Source organism: Mus musculus, chromosome 19 (genome assembly GCF_000001635.26).
Source record: "Mus musculus strain C57BL/6J chromosome 19, GRCm38.p6 C57BL/6J".
NCBI classification, from domain to species: Eukaryota; Metazoa; Chordata; class Mammalia; order Rodentia; family Muridae; genus Mus; species Mus musculus.
The window spans coordinates 21,617,310-21,630,368 of record NC_000085.6 but is presented as its reverse complement, the minus strand read 5'-3'; the positions used below and the strand labels follow the sequence as shown (position 1 = coordinate 21,630,368).

The following is a 13,059-nucleotide window of genomic DNA, read 5'->3' as shown; positions in this document are numbered from 1 at the left end:
CAGAAGAAGGCCGGTATTTTCTACTTCGTTACGTGCTTTCCTAAGTGGGGTCACAGTGGGAAGGATCCAAACCTTTTTACTGGAGGTCCTTATTCAGGCTCTTACTGGTCCTTTTAAAGTTCCGGTATTTTAAAGGTACAGTACTTGGGACTGGAAAGGTGGCTCTGTGTTTAAGATTTCTTATTGTACTTCCCAGGATCTGGGATTGGTTCTAAGCACCGCTTATAGAGTGGCTCTCAGCTGCCTGTAACTCCAGCTCCAGATGACCTCTCAGACCACCCACATGTGGCATGTTCTCTCTCTCTCTCTCTCTTTCACTCACATACACACACACCATATACACACACACCAATAAATTAAAAAAAAAAAGTACAGTGCTTAATTGTCATAGTTATGTGTTGCGTTATGCATCCCATCTTACTTTGTTTTCCTTACCAGTGTGTGAGTAGGGCCGGGTTGCTGAGAATGCCAGGCCCTGCCTTAGATCCTGAGCACCAGGGGAAGGAAGGAAAAGTGAGGTGCATAAAGTAGCTGTGGGTTTTCTCTGACAGACCAGCACATTTTCCCACCTGCAGGCCAGTGTGGTGCCATTTGACTGTCTACATGAAGTTCCTCAGTGAAAAATCCTCCTAGTGTGCTTGGCTGCTGAGTTAGCCAGTGTAAGCACAGGCCCTCTGTTTAATTGCCACTGAGGGGAGATCTGCCAGCCTAGTGAGAGAATAGTCCATTGTTTGGAATGACCCAAACTCATTTTCTATTCAGTTTCCTGGTGAAAATGTGATTGTTTATTTTTGCAGATGATGTTGAGTAAACAAGGAGAGAGGGGAGGCAGGTTGGGGGGGGGCTGGAGGAGCGGGGGAGGGGGGAGGGGGGTTGTCAACATTCTTTCCTGGTTTCCAGGAAGGACTTGGTTACAGGTTCCTGAGCAAGAGAAGCATTCTGAGGACCAGTGTGCATTTTGCTTCTCTCTTGTGATAAATTTGGAGTGAGTGAAAGAAAGATGGGCTTTGGGTAAAAGGTCATTCTATCTCACAAATAGAGATGTACCTCACTTTATGTGTCGGATGCCTTTAACTAAAGTGATACATAGTGAAACCAAATATTTACATATTTGGTACATACATGCAAATTAGGTATTTTAAATACTAGAGTGTATTTTACTCATTGGAGACTGGCCTTTTTTTTTTTTAATATTTAAAATGTTTATAACCAATCTTTAAGTAGCAGTGCTGTAGAAGTAAGAGTTTCAAAATGACTATGGCTTTAGCCTGGGCTGCATATATGTAGCAGAAGCATGCCTCATGTAAACAAAGAAAGATGTACTAGTTTGAAATTTGTATGTGTATGCATGTTACATAGGTGTGAGTATGTGCATGTGCCTGTAAATGTTTTTTGTACTCATGGGTATGCACATGTGGAGGTTAGAGGTCAAAACCATGTAACTTATTCCTCTGTCATTCTTCTCATTATTATTATATTATTGAGGCAATATTTCTTACTGCACTTGGAGATAGTGTCCAGACTAGTGGTTCCCAACCTTTGCGTTGTGACCCCTTTGGGAGTTACATATCAGATATCTGCACTATTATAATGGTAACAACAAATTACGGTTATGAAGTAGCAATGAAATAATTTTATGGATGGGGGGTCACCCTAACATGAGAACTGTATTAAAGGGTCACAGCATTAGGATGGTTGAGAACCACTGGTCTAGACTGTCTAACAAGCAGGACCCTAAGACCCACCTGCCTGTGCTTGCAGGGATGGCGTTACAGGTGCTCACGGCCACGCCCACCTGCCTGTGCTTGCAGGGATGGTGTTACAGGTGCTCACGGCCACGCCCACCTGCCTGTGCTTGCAGGGATGGCGTTACAGGTGCTCACGGCCACGCCCACCTGCCTGTGCTTGCAGGGATGGCGTTACAGGTGCTCACGGCCACGCCCACCTGCCTGTGCTTGCAGGGATGGCGTTACAGGTGCTCACGGCCATGCCCACCTTTCTACAAGGGGCCAGGGATCCCTCGCAGGGCCTCCCGCTTGTGAAGCAAGGACTTTTTCTGTTTAAGTAGGTAAAGCTAAGTTTTGCTATCCTGGAATTGATTGGTCTATACAAAAAAAATCTGATCAATAAAATTATTTTTGTTTATAAAGTTATAGACTATAGCTGTAAGAAAGTCATATAAGTTTATATACCATTATTAATATACAACAAAAATAATTGAAGGAGAAAAAGCAGCAGCAGAGAGAAGCATCTATATTGAAGGTGTATGAAATACTCCTGTGACATTTAGTATTTTTCTCCCTGCCCCATTCATTTTATCTACATAAAAAGTTGAATATGGGGGCTGGTGAGATGGCTCAGTGGGTAAGAGCACCCGACTGCTCTTCCGAAGGTCCGAAGTTCAAATCCCAGCAACCACATGGTGGCTCACAACCACCCGAAATGAGATCTGACTCCCTCTTCTGGAGTGTCTGAAGACAGCTACAGGGTACTTACATGTAATAAATAAATAAATAAATAAGTCTTTAAAAAAAAAAGTTGAATATGTTCTCTAAGTATACTTAAGCTAGGATAAGCTATATACTGTGAGAAATTTCTTTAGTTAATAAAAATTATTGAGGGCAGTGAAGTATGACTAAACCATTTTGTATTTATAAACATTTAAAATTATAGATTTAAATATGTTCTTTGTAAGACTTTTTAATGTAGTATTTCGAGGAATATAAAATTTATTTCAAGGCCTTTAGCTGTTGTGCTGAGGGTTTGGCCTGGTGCTGCTATGTATTCAAATGCTGACTACTAGCCTCTGGGATCTAGCTGCCCCCAGGAACCGATCCTCACTGCACCAACTTTGCTCCCTAATTTAAAACTATTGGTTAAATAAAATGGCTACAGTCAGTTACTGGAGAGAATAGAAGACGCGGAGCTTCAGTTACCAGGCTGTGGGTTACAGGAACGACCCTGAGGAAGAAGGCAAGGGAGGAGAAAGGAGGAGGAAGAAGATAGAAGAGAAGGTCTCCATTAGACGAGATGGACCAGGAACACATGCCTGAGTGAAATGCACGCCCAGGACAGACTGCTAGAGCAGAAATAACCGGGTGAAATTCAAACAGCAAGTATTGAGGAGCAGAGGTGGGAACTAACAGTCCAGCAAAGAGAAATATACATTAGGGATAGGCCCCCTCCCCACCCCCAGTAACTATACAAGAACTGATCAAATAATCGACAGAATTCTGCCTTGGTTAGTGGGAGGCTGACTGGGTCATATTAATAATAAAGTTTACTAAACTCCATTTACACTGTTATGTATGAATTCCCTAGTAACTTAGGCTAAATACTCATTTAACTATGGACATCCCTACAACATAACAAAAATGTTTTATAGTGAAGCCAATGAAATATAACATTCCACAATGAACCGTGGTTTATTCTGCGTACACAACATTTGTGTATTATAAAATCCAGTACTGGGCTGCTGAGATGGCTCAGCAGGTAAAAGGCATCTTCCCCTAAATGTGACAGCCTGAATCCCTGGGACTCACATGGTCACTGAAGAGAAAATGACTTCTAAACCTTGCCCTCTGGTCTCCACGTGTGTGCCCTGGTGTGCACCCATCCTGCCCTTACTCCCACACAAAGTAAATAAGTGAAGGTAGGAAAAGAAAATATTTTAGAAGAATTGAATATAATTAAGATGCCAATTCTTTCCCAAATTGACTTGTATATTCAGTGTGAAGCTAATCAAAAGCACAGTAGATTTGTGTTATTAAAATAATAATGAATAGATTCCCAATATAAATAGAAAAATTAAAAGAATTTGTAATAGTCGGACAATTTTGCCAAAGAGCAGAATTGGAGAACTCAGAGTACTGAGCCCAGCATGTGCTGCAAAGCTGCCTTAGTCACGATGAGGCCTTGGAGGAAGAACGGCCACACACATGATTGACAGGGTGTTCATTGAGTGTAGGGACAGGCCAGCATGTACTTAATTTTTTAATGCAAATACAGAGGCAATTCTGTGGTGCTGGAACATTTGGACATTCTGTACTGTGTACAGAATTAACTCACAAGGAGTTATAGACTAGAAGTTAATCACTGAGCTTCTGGCAGAAAACAAGTAGAAGGCTTTTTGTCATTTTCCAACAAACGGTCCTTAGATTTTAGATAGGAAATATGAATTCATAAGAGACAGACTTGATGGCTTATTCTTTATAAAATTGTTAAAAGGTCTGCTCTTAAGAAAATGGGAGTCACAGGCTGTGGAGAATATAGTCAAAATATGTATCTGACAAAGGCTGATATCAAGAAGAAGTGCAGAAAATGAACAGTCTAATAAGAAAAATAGGCAAAAGACTAGACAGTTGCTTCTACAAAGAGGATGCATTGCAGAAAAGATGCTCGGTGCTGCGGTGTTAGAGAAATACAGATTCAAGCCACAGTGAGAGTTCTGCACTCTTTCAGATGAAACGGATTTTACAGTTTTAAGTTCTGAAAGGCACTTGGAAAACCTGGGAAAATAGAGGTCCGAAGCCAACAAATTAAAACATGTCCAAATAGAACCTTCCACGAAGGTGTCTGTGAACTCCCATATAACACAAAGCTCCAGGTGTCCTTCAGGATGAGGAAGCTACAGTACTGCAGGACCCCAGCTTCAGCATGAAGGCCAGGGAAGCCCCTCTAGTGGTTGCAGCATTCCATTTGTGCTATATTCTAGAAAATCCTCAGGTTAGCAATTAGTGTTCCTGGGAGGATGGAATGTAAATTACTATGTGAGGAAGCTGTCAGACAAAGCTTGGAAGCTGGGAGCAGTAGAGGGGATTTCAGTATAGTTTGTCCATATTCACAGTGTTAGGGAGCTGTTTGTCCTAATTTTTAGCATGGTAACAGAACCTGGAATTAGAGCCTTCATTTCTTGGATCTGATGAGAAGCAGGAGATGAAATGCGTTCATGTCTGGAGCTTACTTTAAGTGTAGACACACATGAAAAGGGAAAGGGTAAGCTTTGTGGTTGTCTTTAGCCATTGTGCACATGTATCTACATACATATATGCATATGTATGTTTTAGACAGTCGCAATTTGTAGTCTAACTGGCCTATACTCATGGCTGTTTTTGTGTCTCAGTGTCCCAAATGTCAGACCACTGGCATGAGCCACCACACCAAATAGTATTGTTTTAACTTTTGTGCAGATTTGACATTTTTCATAATAGAAAGACCCAGTTGATGATAATACTTCTTCAAGATGATCTTGAAGATGTACATCTTGTGATATGCAGGGCCTTCTGACAGACCTATTACCATCAGGGATCTCTGCATGTAAGAATACCTTTGTAAAGCCTTTACTATTAGAGCCTATTAGAGACACATTCAAAAGTGTGTCTGTTTGAGCAGAATAACGCAGGTTTCCATTGAACACTGGGAGAGAACACATTTCTATGAAATTCTTCATATGGTAGGATTCTTTGAAACTGATTACTTCACATGCTATAAGCTTTTGGGGAAAGATAACTGGGTTTCATTAAAAGGAATAGGCATACTGCTTCTGAGAACCTGGACTTGGCTTGTTACAATGAGTTCCAGGTCAGTAACTGTGGGAATGCTCAGCTCTCACCTGTAGCCATCTCCAGCAGGCCTAGTCCAGCTGTGTTCCTGGATGCTGACCTGTATCTCTGCAGCATCCCGATTCCTCCCACTGCTTCTTCTTGTTGGGTTTTTTCCTTTGTTTGTTTGTTTATTTGTTTGTTTGGCTGTATATCGTGAGAGACTTCATGTTCTATGGTAATCTGTCTGAAAGAAATTTAAAATAATATGGTGCAGGGGTAAAGTTCAGTGGCTTTACAAACACACACACACAAAGTAGATAAAAGTTAATGATTTGAAGGTAATAGCATAATGACATAGTTCCACATTATAATTGTTATGTAAGTCCTTGTGAGGGGTTTGGCCTCTAGTCAAATTTTGAGTAAGACTGTTTCTAAGAGTTAAGGCTGCGACATGAGGTTTGGGAGTTGAAGGACAACACTGAGCTACCAGTGCCGAGGCGTTGCATGGCTTCCAGGGACTTAGGCCTGACCAGGAAAGCAAGGGAAGAAAGAAAAGGCAGACAGAGATGGACACCCAGAAAGAAAGCTGGGATTGGGTGGATTCAGTTCTCTGCTGAAGAAGCTATAGTACCCCGGGAGTTTGTCTGTTTATTATATATTGTTGAACAGGGAGTCAGGGTTTGTGGTATACAGGGATTAAGGAAGCAAGACTTAGATATTAACTCTGTAGGAGTAGTTTCTGCAGGTGGAGCAGTCTTGGGGCCATAAACATGCAGGGTTTAGAAAGGCTGATGGACACACTCTCGCCCAAGTGTCAGCATCCATACTTGGAGCAGAGGGCGGCTTTTTCATGCTTTACCCTCACCCCAGGGAGAAGGCCCTGCCAAGTGGGCCTGAGGCCATGCCTCTGTGAATAACACATTCACTGAGGGTTTTGCTCCCTATATACTAGAACAAGGATATTTCTCTCTCTCCCTCTCTGTTTTAGGGCTTTATTGGTGTGAAGACACAACATGACCATAGCAACTCTTATAAAGGAAAACATTTAATAGGGCTGGCCTGCTGTTTCAGTTTCAGAGGTTTATTAGTTTATTATCATCACCGTGGGGAGAAGCATGGCAGCCTGTAGGTGTCATGGTGCTGGAGAAGGAGCTGAGAGTTCTGCATCTTGAGCCACAGGCAGAAGGGAAACACTAGACATAGCTGGAGCCTATGAGATCTCAAAGCCTGCCCCCACAGTGACCCACTTCCTCCAACAAAACCACAATAAGACAAGACCACACCTCCTAAGAGTGCCACTCCCTATGGGCTAAGCATTCCCACACAACATGGTCCATACCTATTCAAACCATCTCTCTCTCTCTGTCTCTCTCTCCCTCCCTCCACCCCCCTCTTTCTCCTTCCTCCTCCCCCTTTCCCTCTCTCTCCCTCTCCCTCCCCTTCTCTCTGCCCCTCTCTCCTCTCTTTTTCTCTCTCTCCCTCTCCCCCCTCTTTGTATGTATATGAGGAGAGAGAGCTTTAAATATAATTAATGTAAAAAGTTCCTATTTTCAGAGTAGCAGTAATACAGTTATCTCACAGTAAAATTCCTCATGTAGCGAGATTGCAGGGTGAAGAGCCAGGCCAATCTGGTGATCCCTGTTGGCTGGCAGCAGCTGGAATAGACCTTTTCCTTTAAGATTTTTCTTTTTAATTAAGAGAAATGAAATATAACATCTATAATTGTTTTGGATTCAACATTGCTGAAAGAATTGCCTCATACCAAGTAATCCTAAAGAAAAATTACTAGTTATTTTAAATTCCTTTACTCTCCCAAATTGTGTCTTCTTTCTTGTTAAGTGATACTTTGCAGCTCATGAAATGCTTAGATGCATGTTGATGCGTGTTACAGTTAGTTTGCTCTTGCTACCTTCCAGAGACTCTGAACTCTCACTCAGTTCCTGTTTGTGATTGTGGTATTCCATTATGGAATATTTGTTGTATGACAATAGAATCTTCATAGCTGGGATAATAACACTAATTTATGCTGGTGTGGGTTGATAAGCAAAGGCATTCTTAAGCCATCCTTTCTATGTTCCATTAGGAATATCTCTTGATGTGTTAAATTTATTCTGACCTTTAAGAAGTATTCATTTCATGTTCTTGTATCTGACTCACTGACTCATCCCTAAGCATGTAGAATTTTAGTCTTTTAACAGTGTGGAAGTTGTATGTGCTGGGTATACCTGTGATCCCTATACTTAGTGTTGGCAATTCCTCTAGGCTCCACCCAACAGCTGCTTAGCAACAGCATAGCCGCCTGCCAGGTGCTAGCCTACCTGGCATGTAAGGACTGCTTTGCTTTTTTCCCCCCGCCCCACTTCCCTACATGTTCCAAGCCTGCCTCTTCCTCTCTCCTCTCTCTTTCTGTCCTTCTCTGTCCCCTTTTTTTCTACCTCTACCCCTTTTCCAGGGTCCTTTCCCTTCCTGTCAGTAAGTCTGTCTGTATACTAACTAGGTCTCTAGCATGGCTTGATTGTTTAGGGGGACACACCTTGGTGGGCCTGTTAAGGTGCTCCCTCCCACCACGTGATACTGCATTTCATAAAACACAACACTTGCTGGGCAGTGGTGGCACATGCCTTTAATCCCAACACTTGCGAGGCAAAGCAGGCGAATGAATTTCTGAGTTCGAGGCCAGCCTGGTCTACAGAGTGAGTTCCAGGACAGCCAGGGCTATACAGAGAGAGAACCCCTGTCTTGAAAAACCAAACCAAACAAACAAACAAACAAAAAAAAAACAACAAAAAAAAAAAAACCCACAACACTTAGACATTGAGGCAGGGGGATTGCTATGAGTTTTAGGTTAACCTGGGCTACACATTTAAGTACCAAACCAGCCAAAACTACTGTATCTCAAAAAACAAAACAAAACAAACAGAAGATCAGGAAAGGAACGTGTTGAATTGACGGATCTTCTTTATAAACCACATTTTCACAGTAATCTATGATATACCTTGAAGGGTATTCTAAAATCATTTGCCGAAAGAGGATCGGATGTAAACAAGAGTGTATAAGGCAAGCTCACCCAGCCCCTTGGAGGTTGTCTGGACTCAGCTGTGGAGTTGCCCTTTCTGGGTGGATGCGTTTTTAAGTGAACACACTCTTTGTTGTCCTCCTCGTTCATTCCTTAGTACATAAAAATGGAGTTAATTCTGTAGAGGTTCCAGTTGTGTGAGCCCTGTGCAAGATTACCGTTTCTACTGCCTCACGGGTCACTCACAGAGCAAGTTACTACAAAGACCTGCGTGATCTACAGTTAGTCCTCCCTAAGCCAATCCCTTTCTAAACTATGCAAGCTTTTATAAATCAAGATGAACTGGTCAGAATTTGGATAGAGAAACAAACAAGAAACCAACTAATGCTTCCTGGTTGGCAACCAATGCAAGTTCATGCGCTACAATTGCAGGTAATGAAATTTCCTGCATTATAAAAATTCTTACTAGTTAGAAATTTGTTTCACATTGTAACTGGTTCAAAGCCATTAACTTATTATAATTGTTAAGTGACAAATACAAGTTGTAAGATATTTCAGACAGCACATGATAGAAGACAGTTGATGAATTATGAATGTGAAGTCTGTTTCTTAGCTGTCCTGTGGTCCCTGCTAGGCTTAGTGCATGGCATCTAAGAAGAGGCGTTTGGTGTGTAGGCATGGCGGGCCTTTCTCTAGAGTATGCCATAGTGACAGTGAACACACAGGCCTGCCTGCTGGGACTGACCATCCCTACGCCAGAAAGACAGCAGTAAACCCATACACAATTCATAAATGACAGAATATCCTCGGTACCAGAATTCAGCTGAGGCACAGGTCTCCAAAGCCTATTTTGTGGACCTTGAAATATATTCTCTTAGAATAAATGTTTTGAGAAAATATCTCATCTCGTCAGCTTTTATGGCTAGCAGAGGCCTTTTCAATTGTTTCCCTCAGCTGATCTAGTCCACAGACTGTGCTTGTAACTCACTATCAAGTGGCCATCCAAAGACTGCATCTTGTGTGATGTGCTTCCTCCCCCCCCACCCCAGGTGTTTTCAAAAGGAAACAAAAGGAGAAAAAAAATTGCCCTTTATTTGGCAAATATTTCTAACAGTGGGCAAAGACCAGCCTTCTTCTTTTATCAAAAGAAATGATAGGATTCTCAGAACAAGCCATAAGATCTAGTACAGAGGACCTAGGGTACATTTAAACTCTCGCCTGTTTATACAAACCCATCTTGAGAATAAAACTGTAATGTTTTCTTCCTGTGGGCAGCTAGTGAAGCCCCTGTCCCCTGGCTGTCCGTGTTTACGTCCATGCTGTATTCTCAGGAGACCAAGGGAGCGCAGGGGTTTTGTTAGTTTGAGATTGGACTTCCAAGGAGCCTTTGTAAAAGACTTGGCTTACATAGAAACACAAAAGGAAAGGAAGTGCCCTTGGCTTCCTGCTTACATCTTGCTAGCGCATCTTGACTTCCAGTTACTGCTATCCCAAAGAAACTGGTAATCACAATTTTTCATTTTAATTCAGAGGCATTGGTAGAATTTGAATTGTTGAATAATAATAATCTTGATTTCTTTTCTTTTATTACATTTTTTTATTTAGGTCTAGTTTACAAACAGTAAAATCCATGTGTCTTAATTATCCAGTATTAGTCTTGATCTACTCCATCAGGGCCAGTGAGAAAGGCTTACTTCTTCTTCTTCTTCTTTTTTATTAGATATTTTCTTCATTTACATTTCAAATGCTTTCCTGAAGGTCCCCTATAGCCCCCCCTGCCCTGCTCCCCTACCCACCTCCTCCCATTTCTTGGCCCTGGTGTTCCCCTGTACTGGGGCATATAAAGTTTGCAAAACCTAGGGGCCTCTCTTCCCAATGATGGTTGACTATGCCATCTTCTGCTACATATGCAACTAGAGACACGAGCTCAGGGGGTACTGGTTAGTTCATATTGTTGTTCCACCTATAGGGTTGCAGACCCCTACAGCTCCTTGGGTACTTTCTCTAGCTCCTCCATTGAGGACCCTGTTTTCCATCCAATAGATGACTGTGAGCATCCACTTCTGTATTTGCCAGGCACTGGCATAGCCTCACAAGAGACAGCTATATCAGGGTCCTTTCAGCAAAATCTTTCTGGCATATGCATTAGTGTCTGCATTTGGTGGCTCATTATGGGATGAATCCCCGGTTGGGGCAGTCTGAGGAAGGCTTTCTCAGCGTCGTCTTCAAAACTCTTTAACATGTTAGCATGTTAGAAATTATTTCCTTTATAAAGAATCAAATTGAGTAGTGTCATAAAACACATACTTGTCATAGAATCTTAGATAGATGAAAGCTAAGTCATTGCATTTAATTTTTAAATTGTTTTTATTTGTTTTGTATGCATGTTCTCCATAGTTTGCATTGGGAGATCTACCATGTAGGTCCAGGGGATTAAATTCAGGGCCTCAGGCTCAGTGGCGAGCACCTATATCTGTTGAGTCACCTTGCTTATCCAAGGATATTTTTATGACATTCCCATGAACTTTTTTATGGGGTTTGCCATATTGACTTGTGGATGAAATTATTAATTTATTTATTTTATTGGCTTTTAGAAAATTAATGCAAAACTTCATGATGGAGTATGTCAGCGCTGCAAAGAAGTTCTTGAGTGGCGTGTAAAGTACAGCAAATACAAGCCACTGTCAAAGCCTAAGAAGTGGTGAGTCCCAGTTCTTAAATTCCTTCTAGTGATGTAGACATCGTAGTGTCTCAAAGCTGTGCTTAGATGAACATGAAAGAAAATAGAGAAGTCCTTTCTCTCGTGTAGAATTTCATTTTACTGAATGCTGAATCTTGGGTTATGAAAGCAGACAGATGAAAAGGTAGATTTATCATTCTTTGTCCGATTTTCTACCATTTTTACAGAAGCTTTTTTCTGATAGGTAAGTTGAAGACAACTGGAAAAAGCCTAGTTATTGTAAAATCCTATTTTCCACTGAATAAGTAGCAGTATTTACTGTAGCTTGTGTTTATGATTTTTTTTTTTGAGCTTGTGTGGCCTAGACCATCCTCCAACTAATGACCATCCCACCTCAGCCGCCAAATGCTGGCATTATTACCATGTGCACTATGCACAGATATTATACCAATTCTTAAAAGGGGTCTGACCTCTTAATTCAAACCATGGAAGTTACTAAAATGTTGTGGGTAGATTATCATACATGAACACTGGTTCATAATTTACAGTTTCGGTCATTTGAAGACTTGAGTCAAAATGAAAAGATACCCAGCTTAATTTGTTACCCGTCTGCCTCTAACTCTTCTGTAATTTTGAGACACTTTGGCATCAGCCTCATCTATGTCCTTTATTTCAGCTGAGTAAGGACAATTGGAAAATAATAGCTGTATCAAAGAACCTGGCAGTATTTATTATAAATATTAATGCATTTCTTTATATTGTTTTAATTTGGTATTCTGTGTAGTAGCTATTTAACAACTTGTCACTGTTGCTTTATATGTGTTATAGTTCTTTAGCTGTTTAGTAGTTACATCTCTCTTGATGCGCCTTCTTCCCCTTCTGCCCTCCCTATGTGCTGCCCTCTTCTTGCCCCTCCTCCTCCCTCCAGGTAGTTCCTACTTCTGCTTTCACAGAGCGGTATCCCTTTTCCCTCACTTTTCTTCTTTCCCTCATCCCTTAAGATCTTGTCCTCCTCTTTCATGGTCCCATTTCTAATTGTATGCCATACATACACATAAATCTACATGTGAGAGGAGATAGGCAGTATTGCTGCTTGTAGTAATTCCAATTCCATTCATTTTCCTTCAAATATCATTTCATTTTTCTGTGTGACTAAATAAGCTTTCATCATATATATGCACCATGTTTTCTCTGCTGGTTCATTCAGCGAAGGATGTGGAGTGTACTTTCTAGCTATTAAGATTAGAGCGGCAATGGCTGTGGATGTGTGAGTGGCTGTGGTATGACCTCGTCCTTCAGGAATATACCTAGGTTTGGTATAGTGGCTCACTTGTTAGGTTGGTTTGTTTGGATTTTGAGGGACTTCCAACATGATTTCCACAGTGGCTGTACAAGTTTATATTCTGCCAGCCAGCCCTCTTTGTTTTCCTGAGAGCCATTTGGCCTTGGTAAGATGCTTCTGTTTCCACCTCCCTTGCACTGGGATTACAGGCACACACTGCCGTAAGCAGCCGTTTACATGCATGCTGGGGATCTGACCTCAGATCCTCTTCCTTGTGTGACAGGAGCCATCTCTGACCATTGGTTTATGTTGGTTACTTTCCTTCCTAGGTCCTGAGTTGAATTGATCTGTTATTTGTATCCATTTTGCAGTTGTTTTTCTCTTTCTTTGATACGGGGTCTCATTATGTAGCTCTAGTTGTCCTGAACTCACTATGTAGACCAGGCTGGCTTTGACCTCATAGAGATCCACTTGTCTTTGTGCCCTGAGTGCTGAAATTAAAGCCACCACGCCTGGTTTGATGTTCATTTCTTTTGTT

General features: G+C 41.6%; 1 protein-coding gene across 1 annotated transcript in view; it reads left to right on the top strand.

Moving 5' to 3' along the window:
- 1110059E24Rik (RIKEN cDNA 1110059E24 gene) overlaps window positions 1–13,059 on the top strand; it is a 55,479-nt gene that overhangs the window by 22,423 nt on the left and 19,997 nt on the right. Inside the window, exon 2 of the mRNA NM_025423.2 lies at window positions 11,154–11,260. Within this exon, the coding sequence (NP_079699.1) occupies window positions 11,154–11,260 (107 nt within the window). The remainder of the gene's footprint in view (window positions 1–11,153; window positions 11,261–13,059) is intronic.